The sequence below is a fragment of the Hermetia illucens genome, chromosome 1, assembly GCF_905115235.1.
Source record: "Hermetia illucens chromosome 1, iHerIll2.2.curated.20191125, whole genome shotgun sequence".
Taxonomy (NCBI): Eukaryota; Metazoa; Arthropoda; class Insecta; order Diptera; family Stratiomyidae; genus Hermetia; species Hermetia illucens.
In genome coordinates, this window is record NC_051849.1 from 160061514 (window position 1) to 160088365 (window position 26852).

Here is a 26852-nt window from a genome sequence, read left to right on the forward strand (position 1 = left end):
GTTTATGTGCAGCTCGACTTTGCTATAAATCTAATGGATGCATTTGGGCCAGATGTGTGTCCGGATAGCTCAGTGGTTAGAGCACTAGGCTGTCATACGGAAGGTCGCGGTTCAAATCTCACTGGTGGCAGTGGAATTTGCATCGTGATTTGACGTCGGATACCAGTCGACTCAGCTGTGAATGAGTACCTGAGTCAAATCAGGGTAATAATCTCGGGCGAGCGCAATGCTGACCACATTGCCTCCTAGTGTACCGTTACGGTCTTGAATGAAGTGCTCTAACACACTTCAAGGCCCTGATCCAATATGGATTGTTGCGCCAACGATTATTATTATTATTATGCATTTGGGCAACTATCGTTTGATTTATCGTCAAAGGGTAAGACAACTTTTACAATTTCAGGGCAACTATTTTATCAGATTTTAACTACACGGTTTGATGTCTGCAATGGATCACTTGATGGTAATTAGGTCCCGAAATGACCAGCATAAAAAATCTGGCTTTTCCTTTGAGACTACTTGAATGACTGTGTAATGTATGCAAATTAATCCAAGATGGACGTCATCCCTGGCGTAACCATTTCGCCTATACGCTGTTGCCGTCGATTCTTGACTATGTGACAAAAAAATAGAAATAGGAACGAGAAAAGTAGCGAAGTCGGCGAAGAAGTTGTTGGCTGACTAAGGGAACAGATCCCTTTAAATAGGTGCTTCAAATGCCTAATATTTGGACACTTCGCGAAGGCATGCACTAGCGGCATCAATCGGAGATTGTTATCATTAGTACAGACATCATCCCATTGGTGTATGGGTCACAGGTTCGACTGGTGGAGCGGCGATATGGGCGTGCGGTCGTCAAGACACACAATATAGCATGAGTCAGGCGGCTAGTGGCTTCGTGTGCGCAAAAATAAGCGGTATATTCGTATACAGCTGCTACGCCCCACGGAGCCTCACACTGCCTGAGTTTGAAGACCTGTTGCGCAATCTTATTCACAACGCAAGGGAACGAGGTCCAAAGGTAATAGCCGGTGACTTTGAAGTAGGGCAGCAAAGAGAGAGGGGCGGTGTTTATTAGAAGCATTCGTCCAGTTAGGTGTAGTTCTGGTCAACGAAGGTTATGTAAACTCTTATCGGAAAGGGGGATCTGGTTCAATTGTAGATCTGACTTTTGTCAGCCCTGCGCTAGCACGTAACATGTCCTGGCACTTCACGTACAGCGACCACCAGGCAATCACTTTTGAACTAAGGACGGAGCCACAAGGCAGGAGACCCGCACCACGGAAGCCGAAATCCAAAAGAACACCAGAATGGTCTACAAAAGCGGTGGGCGAGCAAACATTCATGGAGGTGTGGTTAGACCTGCCTAGCAAAGCAGGCACCTCCACGGATAGAGCTTCCCAAAAAGCATCTCTAAAGCATGTGACGCGTCGGGGAGACGCTCATTCCCCACTAGAAGACTCAATTATTGATGGAATTGTAAACTTGCCAGCCTGCGATCAATTTGCCACAGAGCCAGACGAACGGCTCAGAGGACAATAGGTAGGATCGACCAAGGGAAAAAAGTGCATACCTATAGGGAAGCTCGCAAGAACCTCAAGCTCGCCATCCAGCGGAGTATTATTATTATTCTGTTAAGGGAAAGTCGCACCGCGTCCTTGAAGGACTATTGTGCCCCTTTTACTGGTTATAGTGTAGCTCTTGATCATAGTATCTCAAGCAGGCCTGTAACCGTTAGGAACTTTAGTATGTTCCCCACTTTAGTATGTTCCAGAAGTTTCAGCTTTGCATCTGGTATTAAGTGTTCTCTCAGATGTATCGACCTACTTTGCACAAGTGCCGGACACTGTCCCAGGACGTGCATAGAGGTTTCGTCCTCCACCTCACAGAACCTACAGGCAGTGTCCGTAGATATCCCTAGCTTCCCTAGGTGATAGTTCAGCCGACAATGACCAGTGAGAATTCCCACTATGATTCGGAGGTTCTTTTTGGTGAGGTTTAAGCAATCCTTTGTACGCATGGGTTCGTATCCCCCAATAAGCACCCTGGACTGCTCCATCCCTGGTAGGCCCGCCCAATATAGTTCCCTCAACCGTTTCTCTTCGTTTCTTACATTCATAGCCATGAAACCGTTTCCGATTCCACAGAAGGATTCTGGCCCGTGTAAAGGCATCTCTGCTCCCTTCTTGGCTAGTTCATCCGCTGCCTCATTGCCTTCCAACCCAGCATGGCCTGGAACCCAAAGTATCCAGACCTTTTTGGACGAGCCGAGTGTATTCAGTCTCTCAAGGCGTTCCCATACCAGTTTAGAGTTCACCTGGTTCGACCTAAGTGCCTTGATCGCTGCTTGGCTATCGGTGAGAATAGCTATGTTCTCCCCCTGTAGTTCCTTTGCAGATTAAAGGAGGCACATTTATCTATGGCGTAAATTTCCGCCTGGAATATGCTAGTGTACCTGCCCATTGGCTCAAAGTACATTTTCCTTGGACCAATGACACCGGCACCCGCTCCCTCTGCTGTGAGAGATCCGTCAGTGTACCAAGTAATCAGTTGCTGGTTTAGCCGTATGTCGCAGCCACGCTCTCCCAGTTTGCCTTGTTACTCCAACGTGTTTCAAACTTCTTATCGAAGTGAAACCTCGTTGTCATGTTGCCCCCCGATATCAGTAATTCGGGATACCGCCTAGAAAGGATATCAATCTTCCTTCGATTTAGGCAGCTATCCGCCTCACTCATACTACCGGCCATCCTGAATATTGATCTCCTTGCCTGCATCTGTATGTGCAGATGGAGAGGGGTTAATCCCCTGGTATCCCTCCAGGGATGCCGTTGGGCATGTCCTCATTGCCCCACTGATACACACGCAAGCCAGCCTTTGGAGCTTATGTAATTCCCTGGCTTGTGTGCTGAGTTGGGTTCTTTCTGCCCAGATTACCACTCCATAGGTAATCATTGGCCTTACTATTGCAGTATATATCCAAAGTAGTATCTTCGGGCTACAACCCCATTTTTTTCCTGCTATGGATCTGCAAGTCATCAGAGCCCTCGCGGCTTTCCGACAAGTGTTTCCGACATGTGTCTTCCAGAGTAATTTTTGGTCTAGCGTGATTCCAAAATATTTGACCTCTGTTTCTCGTTTCACCTCCATATCATGTAATGTTATGGCTTTCAGGTGATCCAGCTTACGCCTTCTAGTGAATGGTACTATGGTGGTTTTGGTTGGGTTGATCCGCAGTCCCACCTTCCTGCACCAGGCACTAGTAACTCTTAATTCAGTTTGGATTCTATCACATAGGGTATCTTCATATTTGCCCCTACAGATTAGAACAATGTCGTCCGCGTAGCCCTGGACTTGTATTCCAGTATTAGTTAACACGTCCAGGAGTTCATCCACTACCATACTCCACATCAGCTACGATAGTACTCCACCCTGTGGACAGCCTTGAGTGGTGTTCATGATAATAGAATTTGTACCTGTTTGTACCTCTATGTGTCTGCTTTCTAGCATTTTGCCGATCCAGAGTGCCAGGGTGTTTCCCACTCCTTTGCGGCTCAGGGCATCCTGTATCTCTGTGTGCGATGTGTTGTCGAATGCTCCTTCGATATCCAAAAACGCGCACAGTGCAATTTCTTTTGTTTCTATAGTGTCCCGTAGTACCTCTGTCAGCTGATACAGAGCAGTTTCAGTTGACCGTCCTGCCCGGTAAGCGTGTTGACAGTGATGTAGGGGATTACGCTTTAGAACGTTAGTTCTAATATAGTTGTCTATGACCTTCTCCACCGTTTTGAGTACGAACGATGTTAGGCAGATTGGTCTGAAAGATTTAGGGTGAAAAGGATCCTTTTTACCCGCTTTCGGAATAAAGACCGCTTTTGCCCGTCTCCATGCCCTTGGTATATAACCCAGTGCTATGCTCCCCCTTACCACCCTCAGAAGAGACTCTAAGATAATTCCTAGGCCTCTCTGGATAAGTGCTGAGAAAATGCCATCTACTCCGGGAGATTTCATTGGTTTAAAGGTTCCCACTGCCCATCTTAGCCTATCTTCTGAGCATACCTCTTTTGCTAGTTTCCAGCTCTCTTTCCTTTCCCTTTTATTAGTTGTTGGGGTGTTAAGCAGATTGTTGTCGCCTACCGCCGAGGGGTAGGACCCCGGGAAATGAGTTCTGAGAAGCAGGTGTACCCTGTCCTCCTCATTCTCGGTAAATGTCCCATCTTCCTTTTTCAAGCAGACAGAGAATATTCCCCCGTCTTTGGCTACAGCCTTGTACAGCCTGGTTGCTTCTGTGATCTGTTCAATCCCTTCACAGAATTCCCTAAAGCTGTTCCGTTTCGCTTCCCTGATCGCGTTGCTATACGCAGTCAGTGCATTTTTATACCTCCGCCAGTCCCCGGTTTGTTTTGCCCGGTTAAAGAGTTTTCGTACCTCTGTTCTCATTCTGGCTAGGTTCTTGTTCCACCGTGGTACATCCCTTGATGACTTGACTGTCTTGGCCGGACAGCTGGCCTCATATGCGTCAATGACGATTGTGTTGAGGTTGTGAGGTGATCCAGCGGATTAAGAGAGAATGTTTTAAGGAGCTCTGTTTGGAAGCGGACGTAAATCCGTGGGGTAGCGCCTGTAAAATCGTCGCATCTCCGCAGATTGCGTACCCTATGATCTTGTTGAAAATAATCCAGAGGTTATTTTCCCAGTAAGACGGGGGTACTGACACCTTCCAGCGCCCATTGAATGTGACGCCAATTGCACCAGTCATCAAGGACGAGCTGCTGGAGATCTGCAGTCGAATAGGCGACAGAAAACTCCCGGGTCTGGACCGCAAACCGAATAAACCCCTCAAACCTGCCGTCAAATGTAGACCGGATATGTTCGCGGAGCTGTTCGAAACGTGCATGTCCGAGGGTATCTTTCCTGCACCATGGAAGCAGAAGCTGGTGCTGCCTAAGGCTGGCAAACCTCCAGGGGAACCGTCCTCCTATAGACCCATATGTCTTCTAGACACTATGGGGTAAATGTTGGAGCGGATTATTTATAATAAATAGATTACTCCCAGTTGTCGAGAGCCAAGGGGGCCTTTTAGATAGACAGTATGGGTTCCGTAAAGTGAGATCAACAATTGATGCCATCAAAATGTGTACTGGCTTGATCGAAAATGCAATTCACGGAAGGGGTTGTACCAGCAAATATTGTGTGATGCTGACCCTGGATGTGAGAAGTGCATTCAACTCGACCAATTGGAACCTTATACGAAAGTCTCTGACGACGATTGGTGTCCCCACCTACCTCGCCGCTATTATTGATAGCTACTTACAAGAGCGGACCCAAGGAGTACATTGTCTCCGCGAGTGTCTCACGGGACCTTGTACTGGGCCCACTACTGTAGAGCATCATGTATAATATAATGATGTACTTAACCTTCCGGTTCCGGAGGCGGCCACGGTGGTGCGTTACGCCGAAGATATAGCACTGGTTGTGATCGCAAAGCATCTAGAGGTTGCTGGTTGCTGAGTTGTACTCAAGCGAAGCAATCAGTGTTATTAAGGCTTGATTAGAGAGGGCTGGACTGGCACTCACGGAGGAAAAGACGGAAGCGGTTCTCATCACTAAGCGTCGCAAGAGAAATTACGCCTGCATTAGAATCGGCAATCGTATTATCACTTCCAAGCCGGCCATCAAATACTTGGGGTTCGGGGATGGTTTTAGTGGGTAAAAATCCCACATTATGACGTGCCCAGGCCAGAATCTTTTGAAAATTTCCACCTCCTTAAAAAAAAGACAGACAGTAAACCGATTATAATAAGGTTTTGTGTAGACATACACTACCCAACCGAAAAATCACGAAACTGACCCTATTCGGTACTCAATTTAAGTTAATAATAGTATATACTATGTTTTTGGATAGATAGTCGATCCTAGAGTTATGGAAAATATCATGAAACATGATATCCCCCGGATCAAAATCGTACTATTACTGATAAAGCTACAGTAACCCAAAATTGTCTTTTCCGTAAAAATTTACTGCAACCCCAAATACTAAATTTCAATACCACACTAGAGTGAGCAGACGAACAAGCTAAATGTACATATATTGTACATTGCAGGCTACGTACAAATTTCATAGTTCTGCACTCAAATAGACTAACTTGTCACCCCGAATTCAAACAAACTGACTACGTTCAAACTTTGTAGCCTCCGAAATACTATATGGGCTGATAAATCTCGAAAGTTTTCAATAGTTTATTTTATGTGTGAAGTTTCGTATGTTGTTCATTCGTTTGAAAGCCACAGTCGTTTAGGTGTAGCTACCTTCCTCCTCGCGAAAGATGATGGAAAAAGGAGAAAATCGCATCTTGATTCAATGGGAAAAGCTCTTGAACAATCACATCTTTGAGAAAAACAGTTAATCGTTGGTTTCGTGGATTTAAAATGTTTCGTACAAGCACCGAAGGCTACGAATACGATAATCGTATAGTCAAGTGAAATTCCATGAGTTAGCTGACGCCGTTGGGTATGTCAAAAATAAAGGCGGGGTGCATTTGTACGATGATTTGGAGTTAAAAAAAAAAACTATCCGCGCGCTGGGTTCTGCATCTGTTGACCGTCTATTAAAACAGGTAGTTTGCAGAGTGGCCGAAAAGCCACAAAAACCGAGCAAAGTGGCTGGAAGACCAACGCTCAACCGGGAAGTCTTTGACCTCCATTCCTTTCGAATGCGCATGGCACAATTACCTAGAGAACAGAAGAATAGTTATCAGAAACGACTCTGCAGGGCTATTGGAGCCACTGAACGACGAAATAGATGAAAAATGGTCGCATATGACGAAGAAAAAAATTGTGTCATGACGATGACGCACCATCACACGTTCTAGAAAGAAATGGTCATACTGGACCAATTACGATTCGAATTAGTTACTCACCCACCGTATTCTCCAGACTTGGCCTCCAGATAGAGATAAGATGCTATTTATTTCAGGCTATATAGCTCTAGCGCGATCCAATCGTAGTTTGGGTTGAATGTGTCAAATTAACGTTTTCAAATTTTCGACAAAATAGCGGAGATGAATTTAGCATTTTTTGTGCGTCGACATCCAGCTCGATGCTACCGTCAATGTGAAACCATTGTCTAAATAGATAAATGACTCCAAAATCCCAATATGGAGACCCTCAACATAAAGAAGGACAACCTGCAGGAAGGAGAACCTGCAATTTAGTTTTATTGGTACTAACCTTTGGTCCGCCTCTACGGGCCATTTTTTTTAGATTCGGCCAACGAGGACAAATAATGAGTGAATAAGCAGAAAAGCAAGGAGAAATCAGATACTTAATAGAAATGTTTGCTTTTTAACTTGTCTATCTCTTCCCGGCAATTTTAAATAGAATAAATCACCCATCATAAAAAATGCCTTCACTCTCACCTTCGAGATCGTTATCTCTTCCTGGGATGGTCGTCGAAAGTTCTTCCATATACTCCCAGCTAAAGCTATAGAAAACTTCCACAAAACCAGTAACAAAATAAACGAAACAAAAGGAATTGCATACACCATTTCACTGCGACTCGTAAAACGTGGATGTGGTCTGCACAGTAGGATCAAAACGGAGATTACAGGACATACAATTTGGAGGCTGCAGGAACTACATGAAACTGTTTCGTTTTTTCCTTTAAAGCTTCGAAAGTCAAAATAATTCCAATTATGTGTATAAGGAGGTTCAGTTCTTATCCCAATATTACAATGACCGCTTTTTATATTGAGGAGCGATAGATCTTCACCGGATATAACAGTGCAAACGTTTCATTTTGTGATGTCGCTTGACTTTCAAATAAATGGAAAATAACAAATCTATTTTTACTATTGCAACCACCGCTAGAATTGTTCCCAGATTAGAATTTCATAAGACAATTATATAAAGAAATAGTTGATCCTCGTGTTGCAACATAGTCAACTAATAGAGATGTCAAGAGGGTCAGGGTTCAAGGATTTTGCGCCGAGGTCTACCAATTCGATAACCCTAAAAGCTGTCTGGCGTCTTGACCTACGCCATCGCTCCATCTCAGGCAGACTCTGCCTCGTCTTCTTTTTCTACCATAGATATTGACCTTAGAGACTTTCCGGGTGGGATCATCCTCATCCATACGAATTAAGTGACCCGTCCACCGTAACCTATTCAGCCGGATTCTATCCACAACCTGAGGGTCATGGTATCACTCATAGATTTCGTCGTTATGTAGGCTACGGAATCGTCCATCCTTATGTAGGGGGCCAAAAATTCTTCGGAGGATTCTTCTCTCGAACGTTGCAATTCTTCTTGCTAAGAACCCAAATCTCCGAGGAATACATGAGGACTGGCAAGATCATTGTCTTGTATAGTAAGAGCTTTGGCCCTATGGTGAGACATTTCGAGCGGAACAGTTTTTGTAAGCTGAAATAGGTTACGTTGGCTGCCAACAACTGTGCGCGGATTTCATCATCATAGCTGTTATCGGTTGTGATTTTCGACCCTAGATAGGAAAAATTATCAACGGTCTCAAAGTTGTAGTCTCCTATCTTTATTCTTCCCGTTTGACCAGTGCGGTTTGATGTTGTTCGTTGGTTGGTTTTCGATGCTGGCGTTGTCACCATATATTTTGTCTTGCCTTCATTGACGTGCAGCCCAAGATCTCGCGCCAATTGCCGCCTGCTCGATCTGGATGAAAGCAGTTTGTACGTCTCGGGTCGTTCTTCCCATGATGTCGATATCGTCAGCATAGGCCAGTAGTTGGGTGGACTTGAAGAGAATCGTACCCCTTGCATTTACCTCAGCATCACGGAGCACTTTCTCGAGGGCCAGGTTAAAGAGGACGCATGATAGGGCATCCCCTTGTCTTAGACCGTTGTTGACATCGAATGGTCTTGAGAGTGATCCTGCTGCTTTTATCTGGCCTCGCACATTGGTCAGGGTCAGCCTAGTCAGTATTATCAATTTCGTCAGAATACCGAATTCTCTCACGGTCGTGTACAGTTTTACCCTGGCTATGCTATCATAGGCGGCTTTAAAGTCGATGAATATATGCAACTGATGTCCATATTCCAACAGTTTTCCCATCGCTTGCCACAGAGAGAAAATCTGATCTGTTGCTGATTTGCCTGGAGTGAAGCCTCTTTGGTATGGGCCAATGATGTTCTGGGCGTATGGGGCTATCCGGCCTAGCAATATAGAGGAAAATATCCTATAGATGGTACTCAGCAACGTGATACCTCTATAATTGCTGCACTGTGTGATATCTCCCTTTTTATGTATAAGACAGATAATGCCTCTTTGTCAGTCGTCAGGCATTGATTCACTGTCCCATACCTCGAGAACAAGTTGATGAACCACTTCGACTGTAATTCCATCGGCTCCTGGCGACTTATGATTGTTAAGCCGATGAATTGCACGGACTGTTTCTCCTATACTTGGTGGTGGCAGTATTTGTCCGTCGTCTTCAGTTGGCGGGACCTCAAACTCGCCGATGTTCTGGTTGTTCAGTAGTTCATCAAAGTACTCTACCCATCGCTCCAATATGACCTTTCTGTCGGAAATCAGATTTCCCTCGTTGTTTCGGCATCGAGGTGTGTAAGGCTTCATCCTGCTGACTTGTTGGTAAAACTTCCGCGCCTGGTGCGGTTGCTCCCTGTACTTTTCTAGTTCACAAACTTGTTAGTTCTCCCAGGCTTCCTTTTCCCGTCTGTGAAGTCGCTTCTCCGCCCGACGGAGTTCGTGATAAGTCTCGGCGCGTGCCCGCGTTTTTTGAGAATGTAACATTACTCAGTATTATCATTACTCTGTTGACTGTGATTATTGCACTATCCATTTCCTTCTCTCACCTGATTGTCAAAGGGGATTGTAGGTGGTGTCGTAACTCGAGCTCGGCGCACTATGCCAACGAGATAGTGGTCCGAGTCTATATTGGCCCCCCCCTATATGTTCTCACATTCATCAAGGCTTCATTCATTCACGTATATTTGTGGACTGCTTTTCGCGCAGACCAGGTACTTCCAACAACCATTTCGTGCGATACTTCTAACTGAATAATCGGCAGTCCGTTACCATTGGTATCCCTATGTAAGCCATGGGGGCCGACGTATTGCCTGAATATGGACATCATATCATATCATCATATCCTATCAGACTTGGGACTCTGCAGTCTCCTTTGTAGGGACGTGAACGTTAATGAGGCTCATACTTCTAAATTTGCCTCGGAAGCACAGAGTGCATAGCGGTTCGCTTATGTTTTCAAAACCGATAACAGCAGGTTTCATTTTTTGGCTGACTAAGAAATCTACTCCGAGGACATGGTTTACTGGATGGCCGCTATAATATATAGTGTAGCGGCTCTTCTCCAGGAAACCGATCCCTGTCCATCGCATCTCTTGCAACGCTGTTACATTAGCCTTATATTGGGACAGGATATCGGGTAACTGCTCAGTACAGGGAGTGCACATTTCATGAGGAAATGTACAAATCGTTTATCGTTATCTTGTCCGAGGCCTCTTCCGTGGCTTCGTCACATCGGTTTAGGGGGTTGTCAGCCCTACCCAACCCCCAACTTGAAGGACCAGTTGGTACATTTAAAAAACTTATATGAGTTTAATATACATTAATACATTTGACCATTGAATACCAACACAAACATCAAGGGATTTTTGTAGAAACTAGAATCCAAGAGATAAACAGAATAATTTATACTTACTCTTTGTATTTTGTACCCAAGCATCCCCGCCAATGTGGGCTGCCTCGAAAAGCCATTCACCAAACAGATGCAAAATGCTGTTACATTTAGGTCGCGCTACAGCCAAAGGCGGTCTCTGCTCATGACCGATCGACGGTAAAGCTGTAACAAAAATCGCTATTATAGAATCATTCTCACTTCAAGTCTAATTGCAACTATTACAATTCAAACTACTCGATGATGGTGGTCCAGAGTTAGGTGTTGATGGTGGATGAACTGTTGTCGATCTCGAACTGGTCAAACCGATCAATGATGCCTTACTCAAGCCTACATCAGTTACATACGAATCAAAAGACCATTGTTAATATGAGACTAAAACAACTCAAAAGAGACAGATTTATTTTAGAAGACAACAACTAGTAAAATAACACATGGCACACATGCTTTCAGTTACTGATAATAACATTTTCTTCTTTTTGATTTACAGAACAAGTAGATAGGGAACAAAACCACATGCCTTTTTATATATGTTTGGGGTCTGAATTAATTTGTTTTGTCACGACGTATTGTGTTTACATAACGCACTATCTGTGCAAATTGAGCGTTTGAACCTAATGACTAATAGACACTCCATGATTTAACGAATCTTCCATTGCATGAGAGAAATCAGTGAAAACACAAATTGTGCGCAAAACATCTGATGTGGATTGTTGGTGTTAATGAAAAAATACACAAACTGTTGGTGTTTACTCGTGAAGTTGTGTTGATATCAAGCACCTAATAATCTGATAGTCCTGTGAGTCAAAGTTAATTGTAAGTACCACACCTTACGCTAATTTCGGTAATGATGCACAGCATATAGATTGGGAAAATAATAATTCCCTTTGAGCCTATTACATGAGAACTTGCGCAAGTGTGAATTTAAGTGCCTACACGCTCTACTCAGTACAAAACATTTACAAATCTCTATTCAGATCTACTTTTCACATTCAACATAACATTAATCTCTGATAAAATTTTCAAAATTACAGATAACAATTACAGCAAAATCAAATATTCATATTTGATGTTATCAAGCAAACTATTCTCGGTTGATTTCAAATTTTAACGACAGTCGCTTAATTTTGTAAAGTAGAATGTAAGCAGTATGCCAGTACCCAACAAAGGGGCGTAGGTATCGTCGTCTAAATGTAAGCCGCAGTAAGTGATGTTAAACATGTGGCAAAGAAATTAGAGTAGTTTTGTCTAGCGTGTGAAATATTTAGTCTGGGGATCGAGAGTGTCGAGAATTGCGTAAAAGTAGCAAAGAATTTTAAAAAAATGAAAATATTCATACGTTTTGTAGTGTAGCTCGGTTAATAGACGCCAAATCTATCGTCATAGCCAATTTGCTTAGTGTAATACAATTAAAGTTCATTTTAAATGTCTATTATTTTAAAAAAGGATGGAAATTATCTTGGTGAACCATTTTTGGTATGTAAGGAACCTTGACGGATCAATTTGAATTTGCAGTAAGTTCAAAATGCAATAATGTTAATGAAAAATTGTGGAACCTAGAGTTTACATTAATATCACACAAACAAGTAACTTACAAACAATTAAACCAAAATCACTACAAGCATGCGGTTCAAACTATTCAGTAGATAAAAGAAAAAACAACTCCATCTACAAACTACTGCTCAAAAAGAAAATCATATCCACACCCTTTTGCTGTGACGTCGACGTCGATGGTGCAACACTAAAACTTTTCGCCAAACGTCGTTGAAGCGGTGGCGTAGGTGAATGCAAAATATGATCACTGGCAGCAACGCCACTAATCATAGTCGTGAGTGGGGTGCCAGTTGTCCCCGATGCAAAGCCACCACTTGTCACTCCTTGTGTATGTACATTGGTGCCAATCAAGCCGGCAATTATTCCGGCCCCGCCTCCACTGCTCGAGCTCACGGATGTCGCTGTCGACAAAATACCACCAACACCAAAAGTATCCCTAAAATTGCTACCACTAGATGCTACCGTATTGTGAAATGTTGATGATGACGACGCGATATCTACAGCACTAGCACCACGCAATTCTACATTTTGTATATTAGTGTCGTCGTGGACGTGATGTGGTGCTTGATAGATACCTTTTTTTGTTTTATGGGATGAAATAAATATTTTAAATCTGTGAATTCTCATTAGGTTCTATCTACAAGCCTTAGAGATTATATATAGTCCTTCGGGCTACAGGAAACAATACATTCTACGGAATGCTATATTAGCTACAATATATAGGTTGATTGCACATTTGGTTCATGAATTTTTTTAATCAATAAGTCTTATGTCTAGCCCAACCTATCATATCTTGTTTACATTCAATGCATCAAATTCATTCGATTCGTCAATCATCAAAAGCAACCAAATGTCCAATCAATACTAGAAACTCTAAACAAACGAAGCTCATCACTTACCCAAAAAAGCATCAACCTGACTCGATATCCCTTTGATTGCTTTCAGAAAGATCTGCGGTAATGCGAGCAAACAAGGATGTTGATAGGCTTCAACTCCGTCCTCCCGCGTCATCGACCACTGCATAAAATGTGGAGTTTTGCTTATTATTTGTGGCGAACAAAGAGCCGTAGGATTCCCAATTGTGCGTAAAAATCTATACCAAGTTTGTGCAATACAATCGTTCGTCATGCCATTCGGGATTAATTGGGCATCTTCCTCAACTGTAAATAAGATAAATAAGGTAAATAAGTTGTTTAGGATAATTTATTTAGCTTTAGCCAGCTCAGGCTCAAACTATTGGTTTCGATTGGATATAATTCGCACCCTTGGCGTGTTTTCCTGAAAATATAAAGGAGCGTTTTCCATCTGATGCCACTCACGGTCACGCTGCTCCCAGGGCAGAGGTGAGGCAGCGTCTGAAGAGTTGCCTCTGCCCTGGACGAAACCGTTTGTCCTATAATTTTTTTTAAGGTAAATAAGGTTTAATTCGTTGTCAACTTTTGTTAAAAACATAGATTTATGAATTCATAAGAATGTCTCCCTAACATGACGTGATCTAGGGTGAAACGTTGGCGAATAAAGACCGAAAATCTAGGAACTCGAACCTAACGTTTACTATGGTGAAATCGGCGGCAGACTCATTCAAACTATAAGAGAATTTACCCCATGGCCTTACAGCAAAGAACTCCACTTATAAAACAACCAGTGGTTAAATTCTATAAAGCCAGTGTATCCTGGGCTAAATAACAACGATATGGAAGGAGGTTAGGGTGACCTTGTTAGCAAAACCCGAGCAAAATCAAACCTAACGATGTAATCCAATACGTCTAACCTTTATGTCAAAATTCTGGGGAAATTTGAACCAGAAGTACATAAAGGAGCATCCATCCATCCAGTAGGGTTCATAAGTTATTGGTAAATGTTTTTGCTGGTTGCGGGCATAATTTGCTTCAGTTAAACGCAGTTTTTGAAAACAGGTCTTGCACCACTATTACCGTCATAATTAAAATCGAAACTCGGTTTGGTTGAACCACAATCAAGCGAACGTCCTTTTCGAATTTAGACTTAATCTTTAATCATCTCCTTTTCATTTCGAACTTTTCCGATTGCTGCTTTCTAGAATTGTGTAAAACAAAGCTTCGTTAAAATCGGTTTAGTATGTTTTATATGTCCATTAATCTGTCGGTTACATGCACTTTTCTCGAAAACCGCTACACTTATAGAGATGAAATTTGGTGAAAGTATATAGACTATGAAACCCCATGCATACAGTGCAAGGCATTATTTTGCGTGGAGTTTAAGTGGGATCCTCATACAAACAAAGAGGAGGTGAAAAATTGATTTTCTCCGAATATAATCGTGTGGGGTGTCAAATGAAAGCTTTTGATTCGCTTAGTTTAGTCGGAAGAACCGCAGCTCCAAACACTCAAACCTTTGTTGCCTCTCAACTACGGCGTCCGCGCAGACTTTCGCAAATCTGCGAACATTCTCCAGAGACAAAGAATGCACTCTTCGTTGAAGAAACCCTTACCAAGGTATCAAATCACAAAGATTTCAGCAGCTTCCTGCTGTTGGCATATGCAATGAGTCCATTTTGATGAAAGCTCCCAGGTCTTACCTGTCACAGTCGATCATCTATACGATTTCTGGTATTGTTCCTGGATACAATGCTTCCACGTTAACTTAAAGTCAAGATATGCTCCTAAATATTTGACTGTACCAGTTGAATTTCCGCCCTTGCTAAGGTGGGTAGCGTGTAGCTGCTCCACCTGACGTTCCTAGTGAACATAACTAGTTCAGTCTTCCTAGCGTCCACCACGAGTCCATTATGAAGGCACCAATTGGATTACATACAGTGTTGCATTCAGGCGGTCACATATTGGGCCAGAAAACTTGCCGATAATTATAACAGCTAGATCGTTCGCGAATGCTTATGCGCAGACCTTTGTGTCCTCCAGGAGAGAGAGCAACCCCTAATGCATCCTGCCTTAATAGATTAACTGATTAACAGCGGATCGATTCCTCCGTGGATTTGCGTTTCTACAGTAATGGCCAAAGGGTCATATAAGTCCCAGGGCGGAACTTAGATTGATGGAGCATAAAACCTGGAGAACGCCTGCTGAACCAACACCAACAGCTCTACTACGGAACCCTATCTCCACCTCCACGTGGTAACCGCTGGAAGATCTCTCTTAACAAAAAGCTGCAAACGGAGAAAGATGAAGGCGAGTCTCCCCCGCCTAAAAATGGGACAAATTGTGCCCACTAGTCCTCCAGGTTGGGAGTTGCGTAGGACTGACAACTGAAAACAATTTGTTACAAAGCCAAAAAAGGATGGATGAAGATGACCCAGCCCGGAAAGTCTATAAGGGCAATATCTGTGGTAGAAAAAGAAGACAAGGTAGGCCCTGCCTGAGATGGAGCTAAGGCGTAGGTCAGGACGTCAGACAGCTTTTAGGGATATCGAATTGGTGGACCTTGGCGTAAGACCGGGGTGTCTGGAGTTCCTTACTAAGGCAAGCCTAGACTGGCTGATGATGAAGATCTTCACCATGAAAACAGCAGAAGGCAAACGGTGGTCCAGCTCAACGACAATCGGGAGCAAAAGGCCCCAAGTTTGGATAACAGAGCTTTACAGCTAGCAGTGCAGACTAGGCCCGACCTTCTCGCTAGAATCTGCGTGCCTAAAATAAGGGATATTCCTTGATTAGTGGAAAAAGAAAAAGTTGGTGTTGATGATCTGCCTGTTGGATACAATGGGGAAGATGATGTAAAAAGTCATCTACACCACATTACTACCCATCGCCGAAAGCAGCAATGGCTTGCCGAAGCGCCAGTATGATTGTCGCCGCTAGTCGAGCTACAGTGAATGCAGTTAGCATGGTGGTAAATCTCATGAAAGATATGCTAGTTTGTGGTGGCTGGTGTGGTGTCTTATCGTTGGATCTCACGCATTCAACTCCACGAACTGGAGCCCAATTAAAGAAGTTCCCGGATATTTAGCGAATCTGGTCGAAAATTGTCTCTCAAAGGGGAGTCTCCGGTACGGGATGGTTGAGTGCGTCAGATTGGGGGTATCACAGAGGCTACAGTTGTCGACTTTGCGGATGTCCTGGCTGTAGTTGGTACAGAAAACAATGCAGAGGGTGTAGAGGGCTACGTGGCGGAAACAGTGAGAGCGGCAAAGTCCTGGCTAAAAAGAGCCAGGCGGATATTGGCGGAAGAGAAAACGGAAGTAGTCTTAATAACGAACTGTAAAAAAAAGAACACTGTGAAAGTAGAAGTCGGCGGTCATGCGATCGTTTCAAAGTCGGCTATCAAATACCTTAGGAGTGATGAATGATGCCAAACTGCATGTCGACGGAACACTTCGATGGAACTTGAATATTTGCGGGCAGACCCTCACGATCAATTTCGCCATCTTTTTAGGTTTCTAATAATTCTCCCCTCTTGATCACTTAGGATGGTCTTTTGACCATCTCCAATCACATTAACCCATTACCATTTACCTGGGGAATAGCGCGTCTACCATGCTTACGGTTGAAATATGCTTCAGCTCCTTCCAGGATAGCATCTCCAAATTTTAGACACGAGAACGAAGGCGGACCTAGCGATATTAACGCTTCGAGCGATATCAAGTTCGGTGTCACCGTCAGCAAAAATGAAGCTTCTTAGATTGGAAAAGTGCGATGATTCGCCCGACTAACAACCTAGGTTTTGTTGGTGCTTATCTTCAGTCCGACTCTACTTGTTTTTCTTTTTAAATCTAGAGCCATTTGCCCAAGGTTCACAACACAGTGAGAGAGCAAACAGATGTCATTAAGGTAGTCTAGATGTTTGAGGAAACATGTCATGGTCCATTTGAATCCTCCAAGTCCTCCGGACAAAGCAGCGATGACGTTCTCATCGATAACAAGAAGAAATAACATCGGTAACAAAGTACAACTCTAGCGAACTCCACTTTCGACCTCAAATTCCTCTGAGATTCTACCTGGATGAAGCACTTCACATTTATCCCTCTGATAACAGCGATTAGTAAGGAACTCCAGGTATTTCCCTTTTGTCGCTTCCCAAAGCTTTTTCGCAAAGCGAAGGTCTAAACTTTGTGCACTATTCCATCCGCAGGATGTTGATGTGGTCAATGCAGGACCATCCAGAGCGGAAACCAGCCCGCTTTTCGTCAATCAAGCCTTCGTGCTGTTCCTTAATACGTTCTAGAGCCAAACTATTATATTTCCCCCTTCTTCCATCCTCTAGAAAATGTCTCGCATTCCCAGGAAATAGCAGATCTGCAGTAACTGCAGGAACAGATGTAAATAACTCGGCGGGGAGACCGTCAAGAGCAGCGGCTTTACTCCGTTAGAGGGCATTGATGGCCCAAATGATTTCTCTTCTACTTAGAGGAACAGTCCGTATCTGGATGTTACGAATGACTAGCTATTTCATTCACAAGAGGCGGAACCTCACCGGATGTGATACGGTTTAGAACCATGGTGAAGTATTCTTTCCAGCTCTTCAATTCCTCGTCATCGTGGACCGATCGTTAAGGTACCTGAAACCACAAGCAAATTCTTTCATAATACGATACAGTTCTGAAATCATTGCTGGAACTTGGCATGCGTATGCGCAATATCGTCTGGTACAAAATTTAGTACTCCTAGGATGAAAGTTGATAATACACTATTAGTAAATTTATTTGAGCAGATATCGGAATGGGACATATTTTGAGGCCTTTTTTGGGAGTAGGGTAGGTGAATGCGTTTATGCACAGAGTGTTGGACTCCCGCAACAGCACGCTGGCGGACTATCAACTAAACACCTCCCTGTCATCAGAGAACTAGCCTATAACCGTTTGACACATTACTTCGGGCTAGCCCTCCCGCTCTCCCGGCTTTGGGAGCCTTCAAGTCAGGGAATTCCTTTCACCAAGGGGAGGGGAGGAAGGGAATTGTTGTTAGTTCAGGGAACCCCTTACCGTCCGATCCCTCTGCCGGTCGAGTTCAATCTTCTTCGTAGTAAGAAGAGCCCGAACATAATGCGCAATACGATTCCAGCTGCCAGCGCTCTTCAGCATCTCTCTGACAATGTTGTCTGGAGAGAGCTCCCCTGTGTCTGCATAAAGCTGCTGGCGGAGGCCGCCCCACCTCTGGCAAGAGAAAAAGGTGTGTTCAGCGTCATCCGCCACTCTATTGCAGAACACACAATCAGGAGATCGCGCCTTCCCAACCCTGTGCAGGTAAGACTGAAAACCTCCATGCCCACTTAGAAGTTGGATAAGGAAGTAATCAATCTCACCGTGCTTTCTGTTCAACCATGGGTCTAATTTGTCGATGAGCCGCGCAATCCACTTACCCCTCGGCAAGGAGGGCAACGGGGATCATTCCCGCAATCACCATCACAGCCGGTTCGGAGACGGTGCGATAAGCAGACGCCACCCGCAAAGCTCCCCGCCTCTGCACTTGGGCGAGGCGTTTACGATGCACCTCCTCAAGGGCATCAGCCCATACCTCCGCACCATAGAGAAGGACGGACTGCGTTGCTCCCATGAGGAGACGTCTCCTAGTTGATATAGGGCCATCGACATTCATATAAGCGCACCACCCTGATTTTTTTTCAGATTTCTGGGTTAGGTAATTTCCACTCTTGGCTCTTCACTCACGCACTTTACACTTCACGATAAAATTAATATCAGTTTCAGAAAGTACTAATCGAAGCCTTTCATTTGATATTTCACAGGACCATATTCGGTGAAAATAATTTCACATTCCCCCTTTGTACGTATGAGGATTTAAACTCCACGTAAATTTATGTTACTCACTGTATGGGTAGGATTTCATAGTTCCCATATATCCACCAAATTTCATTCGGATCGGTTTAGCCGTGGCGGCAAATACATTGTAGTCGGGTACACACCACGGCAAAATGGAATGGCCCGGCGAATCAATCGCACACTGGTTGATAAGGCCAGATGTCTATTGTTCAATGCAACTCTCGACAAAAAGTATTGGACCGAAGCTATGAACATGACATGTTTCATTTTAAATCGATCATACAATTCAATCGTACATGACCGCCCGCCAGAGGAAGCCGGGTCGGATGTACGAGTTGATTTGGAAGACTTGCGACTTGTTTTGATCACCTGTACTTGTTCACGTTCCGCAATAGAAAAGCCAAAAATGGGACCATCGATCCGGAAATGAAAAAGATCGTCGTCAGTCACGATGTCGCCTTTTTGGAAGAAAATTCTGTGTATGGCTGTGCTTTTGAGAACGATGATGAAGGGAGTGAAACGATGAAAACAGATGACAAGAAGCACTGAAAATCAACTCAGGACATTAAAATACAATCGCTCATTAGTCAAAATTTCTCCTGGTAGAAAACCGCACATATGTGAAATTATTTATTGTTTTGGTAGGGAAGATAGCCACCGTGCTGCTATACCGAGTGATGTCAACCTAAAGCAATCAAAGGAAATGTGGCTAAAGACTGATGACCAAAGAGAGAAGTTGATAAATGCCCCATATCCCGTCAACAATTTATGCCGGTTCAATTCGAATTTTGGTAAACCGCATTGGACAGCCGTCAAGCGATTAATCCGCTATCTCAAAGGAACCAACAATACAAATTGAAATTCTCGCCATAGAGTGTCACTCATTTTGTTTGTTATTCAGACGCAGATTTGGGATCCAATATCGATGACAGGCTTTCATGCACCGGATATGTTTATTTAATATCTGACGCTGTAATTCGCTGGTGAAGCAATTTGGCTGAGAAATTTTGATCGAGAACTCGACACCGATGTGAAGCAAACAACCGAAATGTGATGCGATAATCAGAGCGCAATCGCATTGTCAAAATCAAGTGGCAGTCGAAGCATATTGATATTCAACTCCACCATATCCGAAACAGAGTTAAGAATAGCACGGTTTGCATTGACTACATTGACAAAAACGTCGCAGACGAATTGACAAAAGTAGTTCGCAGCCCCAATTGCAAATTTTATTCCAAGGGAATGGGACTTTACATCAAACATTAAATTACAATTTTTACAAATTTTCAATTTAATTCTTAATGAGTGATATATATGGTTGCCATTCACCCCTAAGTGGGGCGTCAGCCACACTTACGCGGTGTCGTACACGATTTGCTGAACACTTCAACTCCTTTCAGGATTTCACGAGACGCTCACACAAGTCCTCTACTGCTTTGCGCCAAGTGCCCTCGGGGCGACTCACTTGTCGGCCACCTTGGGAGAGTGGATTCCACTGCATGGCATGGCCAGTAATACAATTGTCGCCCCTCCTTAATGTGTCACCTATCCACTGCCACTTCCGTCATATCGCATACGAGGCTAAGCCTATACGCAGACCAAGTTCTTCCTTTGAGATAGTGTCAGGCCAGCGTACTTCGCTGATACGACGCAGACAGGTATTGATATAAACTTGAAGCTTTTGAAAAACAGTGGAGATCAGTTTCCATGTGCAGATCCCCCTAGATCCCGATAGCAACACTAGCACAAAACAGTCTCAACTTGATCTTAGTGTTGAGATCACTACATTTCCAGATTTTAGACAGAACAGCGACAGCGGGTCTAGCGCTGGTAATGCGTGGAGCAACATCTAGTTCGGTGTCATCGTCGGCAAAAACCACACTTCCTAGATACACAAATTGATCGACGACTTCGATGCTCTGGCCATTAATGCAGATAGGGAGAGTGCGATAAGACTGAGAACCTTGGTTTTGTTGGTGATTCAGTCCAACTCTACTTGCCCTTCTTTCAAAATTCAGAGCCATTTGATCAATATCCAGGACGCGGTGAGAGAGAAAACAGATATCGTCAGCGTAGTCAAGGTGTTTGAGAAAGAATGTCATCGTCCATGTCCTCCGGGCAAGGCAGTACGAAAAACGTCATCGATAACAAGAAGAAATAATACTGGTGACAGAATGTAACCCTCGGTGCAGCACGTGACATCTTACGCCATCATGACACTCTGATTATAGCTATTAGTTTCTCAGGAATGCTCTCCGACGTAGAGCACTCCAGATATACTCCCTCTCCATGTTATCGAAATCGATGAAGAGCAAGTGCAAATCAATTCCGCGCACTGTTCCAAAATGATCCGTAGGGTGTTGATGTGGTCAATTCAGGAAGATGCGGAGCGAAAACCAGCCTGCCTTCTATCGATCAAGCTTTCGAAATATTCTTTAATGCGCGGATTATTTTAGCTATTACCTTTGCGACGGGAGGGAACACGCAGATACCCCTCCAATTGTCACACTCAAAACGTATGCCCTTTTTGGAATCTTAACGGTCATCCCCTTCTTCCACATTCTGGGAAAGGTCACGAATAACCAAGATTTCCGCACGGGTGGAAGCAGCAGATCTACAGTAACTGCAAATACAGTGATAAATAACTCTGCGGAGAGCCCGTCAAACCCAACGGCGTTACTATGTTTGAGTGCTTTGATGACCGAAATGATTTCTCTTCTGCTTAGGGGAACAATCCGTATCTGTATGTTGCGGTGACTAGATCCATCCACGGATGTAATCCGGTTAAAAACCATAGTGAAGTGTTCTTTCCACCTCTTAAGTTGTTCATCATCGTAGTTGAGAAGTCGACCGTTGACATCCTTCACAGGACTATCTAAAGATTTGCGAGGACATGCAAACTCTTTCATGATGCTGTATACAGTTTTGAAATCATGACTACCTGCGGCATCTTCTTCTTCCCTGACCAGCGCAATAGCAAATTCTCTCTTATCACGGCGCACGCTACGATGAACTACCCGGGATTTCGCTCGGCATCACAGTTTCAGCACATCACGCTCGTCATCAGTTCCAGCGGCCAGTAGAGCTTTCAACTCCTTCCGTCCATCGATCCGCTTTCATGATTCCGCAGTCAGTCAGATATTCTGACGCCCCTTTATGACGTGGCCGACAACCTATGTAGCACCCGAGAAAAGAGCATTTTTATGGCGGCCCAATACTTATCGATATTCTCAGGCGCACTACTCAATAAATCTGGCTCTCAATCAGCAAGATACCTCTCCCACTATCGAGCGACAGCTGGGTTATGCAGTCAGTTGATATTGAACTTAAGGAGTCGCAGCTCCCCAACCCGACGCGAAGTGGCGGACTCAACACGCCAATGTCAGCATCTCTTTTGTTACGCACGTCCAGGAGACAACTCCTAAATCTACTGCTAATCGCAAAGTGGTCGATCTGATTGCTCGCACGGTGTTGGTCAGTTGAAACCTAACAATGTCACCTTTAGGAAGCCTGGCATGAACTGCGTGTAGTTCCTCATAGATCAAAAGTCCGCTTGGCTGTACAATTTTATGCTCCTTAACCTGAATCGGAATCTAAAAGTAAGAATCGTGTCAGAAACCGGCTCCCACGTAAAGACAGCGGTAGCCGTCAGAAGCAATTCGACATCAGATTTGTATCTGCTATCTTTCAGCTTTCCAGAATATAAAAGAAGATTGCCGAAAAGGGAGAGGAATACTCTGCAGAGTCCCATAATCTTACTTCGCTTCGATCCAGAATGTCCAGCTTATATCGATTTTCGCTTGAGGCGGAGAAAGCATGCATTCTGCGGACCCGTTGTCGAAGATCCAGAAATCAATCATATACCATTTTTTATAATAATCCTATTCCGAGATGTGGTTGGCGTTGCGGTAGCAATCGACATTAGTAGGTTGTTAAGCCAAAAATTTCTACCCCTTTTAGTCGCCTTTTACGACGAGTAAAGAACACCTCAACGCCAGCAAATTTAAATGTTATTCTTAGAAATATTTGAAGTTGAAATCGATGATCCTTTGCCACTTCTTAAGCACGCTATCAGATCAGAAACATATCGAATTCGGGAAGTGCGACCAAGCCAAAGAGACCAAACCAGCAAGCACTTTCGACATCCGCCTTATGTAATGAGGCCTTCCATTTCATGTCACAATAATATACTCCATGCTCTCATCACTGAAAGAATTTTACGTTTCTCCCGGACATATTAAGAATATTCTCCGCCAATCTAAGAGTTAATAAGAAACCCAACCTCATCCAAAGTCATTGAGAATAAATCTGCACACCCTCAACATGAATTGCCGATAAGCCAAGTTGATTTTCACTTGATCGTGCTTATTTGCAAACCGAAGTTGCGGACAACACAGGGCAGCATATCTAAAAGCCGCATGAATCATGATCACAGTCACGTCAAATATTCAAGAAAGTATTTCGATCTTTCTGGATAATGTGTGACGTTCTAGATAATGTGGGACAAACAACGACAAAGCGAAAATGAAAACTGTTTCAATACAGAGAAACGCTATTCTATGGTTTGCTTCATGCAGAAAAGTCCATTTCAGTAAATAAACCTTTGCAATTTGCCCAATATTATCAACTCATTTATGACTAAAGAACTGAGCGGATTTGTCGCATTCATATTACTGAGACACGTTTGCACCATGAATACCAAATAATCGTACAATTATTCCATTAAAAAAGTATAAATCACTGAATTGATTCCCTATTTCATTCCCTGTGACATTCTTCTTTTTAGGACCGATTTAGACCCTGCAGCCAGTCTCAAGCACCACCAACTTACCAATCTTCAGCTCCGGAAAGGTCGGTCCATATGTAAACTCCAACAACCTCGCAGTCAGCGCCAAATTAACTCGATTCCATTGTTCAACGAGAGCGATCCTGTGACGCCAGATCGCACACGATTCCTGCAATGTTTTCCAGAGCGAGGGCGACGGGAAACACCGGACGCATGCAAGTAACCAGACTTCGAACAAAACGCTCAAGACACGCTCACACAACTGATCCCCAACATCATCCTTCACGGTAGGCGGGGCAAGCAGGACTTCATTGATGGCCAGCAAGAACAGAAGCAAAGACTCCCATGTCTCGCGCGTCATTATCTGTGAGATCTGAGCGGTTTGCTGCAGGGTCCGGAGTACACGATGGCAAAGGACTGCTTGTCTGTTGATTGTATCCGACGCTGGAAGGGAAATTATCGAAATATTAATATAGGTCGGCGCATTGATGGAAGCTAAAGTGCAGAATAGACAAAATGGATGTCCTCACCAAGGTCCTCCTGGTACAAAAATGTCAAGACTTGCGAACAAAACGCATATATCAAAAACAATTGTGCAGAAAGGCATGTGAGGCGTTACTTACTTTCCCCTTGGCGGGGTACGAACAGGTTATGGAAGTGGTTGATCATCCGCCGCGCGTAAAGGTTCGGGTCCTCACAGATGGGCTTCGGGACACTTATTCTCGGAGAAGGATGCAGAGCGGTCATCCACTCGCAGTACACGTTGACACAGTCCTTGATCGTTTCATGTTCCTGGAGCGGCAGCGAAAGTCCGAAGCAGATGACGTCCATGCACCAAACGACCTGAAGGAATCATTGAGCAAAGTTAAATTTGGTAACTTTAGCAACCGACACCAAGCATAATTAATGTTCCGTTAAATTATTACAGCCGAAACCTACCTCCTCATCTTTAACCAAATGACTGGGTTCCGCGTTCTGAGTAATCCCCAAGTTCGTGGCCAATTGCTTCACCACCGACACCGCCACTTCCCGGCCCGCTGAGGCTGGGAACTTATTCAAAACACTTTGCGACTGGGCCCCGCAACTATTCGACGCGATCGTCTGCGACAACGACACCCACTCGGAGTACATTTTAAAACTGATATAAAATAGACGGGTTGGAAGTAAACAACAATAAAAATCTAAATGTGTCCAATTTGCATTTCTACGACGTCAAGTGTAATCGTGTCAACATTCGTGTTAGCCGCTTGTGAGTCTAATTGGGCGCGGCGTGCTGGAATTTTCTATGTAAAATTGGAGGAAAAAAGTTTATAATGTTATCGGAAGTAAAATAAATGCGATTAGTAACCTTTTTATGACTAAAACTAGAGAAACTTTACTTCCGAGACATGACGGGAGAAAAAATTTGACACATAAACAAACCGTCTGTCAACACAGGACAAGTGCAATTTGTACAGATGTTCTCAAACTATTCACTTGTTGATGAAACATTTGGTTTAAACAGTTATGTTTCCGCAACAAGTTCAATAGTCTGAATTGGGAGAGTTGGACCGTGGTTTCCCTTTTAATATAAATTGTATAAGAGCCAATAACCGTCATGTGCATTTTCATCACTATATGATATGGTGCTGAAATTCCGGCGGGGCTCTGGACATTTCACGTAGCCGCAAAAGAAGTTGCTTTAAATAGGAGCTTAACTTCTTTAAGTTTTCGTAAGACTTATGATAATCTAAGTGCGTTTTCCTGCATGGAGAAAGGATCCCTTAATTACAACCTCATATTGTATTGTTTCCGGTAGATTTCTTCCTTAAACATCGTAGTAGGTGATTTTAACTCTTCCTCGATCACCAGCTTGTCGCTACTACACGAAGGATGTCCAAAAATATGAATATTGAAGCTATGGATTTGAACTCTCCAAGTGGTAACAAGTCACAGACTTCGAATCCAAGCATCCAATCATCAGGTCGCAGCCCGGGCGTGCATTTTGGAGGCCTCACCAAATGGATGCCCCCATACCTACGGAGAAATCTGTGGAAGGCATGCTTTCCAACTGAATCGAAAGTTTGCATTTAGTGCCAGCAAGGAAAGTACGGCAAATCTCACCTTGGAGTACCTCTGTCCAAAAATACCCGTAAGCAGAAGAGAAAGGGTCAGCAGAAGGAATCTTCAACCATTAAGTTGGGGTACTACAGATTGAATTCTGTCGTCTCCTTCATCCTTGCCAGGAAGAGCGAAAGAAAGGGAAGCCGGTAACGTGGACGATACTGGTTTAACGTTCACCGTGAACTTGGAAAGGCTCCAAGCCGGCATCAGTAGAATGTTCTTCGGAAGAGGGTGAAGTACCTTGGGAATGAGGACATGAACATGGCTGCACCACCAGGTGCGGTAATGTCCAGAAAAATCGGACGCAAAGAAGTGGAAGGTGGGGACAAAATGGTTATCCCGGGAAGGACCACGCTAGACGCACCAGACTCTTCTGTCAGCGGGAAGCGCAAGACCAACACATCTTTATTGTGCTCCGCACTAGGGCCTATGTCCTCACATCGCGCGGGGACTAAAACCAGTGTGCCGTGAGGTGATCAGATCAATGAGAGAGAAGCTGGCGCCTCCAATAGGAATACAGACACGAAGGCGGGAAAAAGATAAGATCAGATGAAGATAATAGATAGATTGAAATTTAACCATATCAGGAGACTGTAGAGCATATTTTTTTTGAGAACGAGGAAGAATGATGATCTTTGACTTACGCAAAATAGATCAAATTGCACCATTTCTGTGCGTTTTCCCACTATGGAGCTCCGCACAGAAGATAGTACATACAGTGGCGGAACCTCCGTATGTGGATTCCCACTGGTGAAGAGAATATAGAGTAAATCTTACCTGCTAGTAACTTTTCCTACACCATTTACGGAACAAACAGAAGAAAGGGAAGCCAGAGATTTGAACAAAATTGGCTTGATGCCAGCTTGTGTGATAGGATCTACGCAAACCGGACACAGCAAACCAGTAAAGGTGTTAAATGGAAACCGGAATAATTCTCTGCGAGATGAGATGCACATCCAAATATGGCAATTTTCAAAGAAATCAAACATGAGGGGATCGAATCTCTCACAGTACGG

At 43.9% G+C, this 26852-nt stretch overlaps 1 protein-coding gene across 9 annotated transcripts in view; it reads right to left on the reverse strand.

Annotated features, from left to right (window-relative positions):
* The window catches only part of LOC119647302 (ral GTPase-activating protein subunit beta), a 37365-nt gene extending 12189 nt beyond the window's left edge, over nt 1-25176 (reverse strand). For 3 of the 9 annotated variants that reach the window (XM_038048210.1, XM_038048204.1, XM_038048213.1), the window contains exons 1-9: nt 25082-25176; nt 24673-25016; nt 24357-24576; nt 24264-24293; nt 23779-24177; nt 13138-13398; nt 12391-12813; nt 10910-11014; nt 10709-10849 (exon numbers count right to left, since the gene is read on the reverse strand). In XM_038048210.1, the coding sequence (XP_037904138.1) occupies nt 10709-10849; nt 10910-11014; nt 12391-12813; nt 13138-13398; nt 23779-24177; nt 24264-24293; nt 24357-24576; nt 24673-24864 (1771 nt within the window). In that variant the 5' untranslated portion in view covers nt 24865-25016; nt 25082-25176. The remainder of the gene's footprint in view (nt 1-10708; nt 10850-10909; nt 11015-12390; nt 12814-13137; nt 13399-23778; nt 24178-24263; nt 24294-24356; nt 24577-24672; nt 25017-25081) is intronic. The other 6 variants (XM_038048212.1, XM_038048205.1, XM_038048211.1 and 3 more) reach the window with 3 other exon arrangements.
* Nucleotides 25177-26852: the final 1676 nt, after the last annotated feature.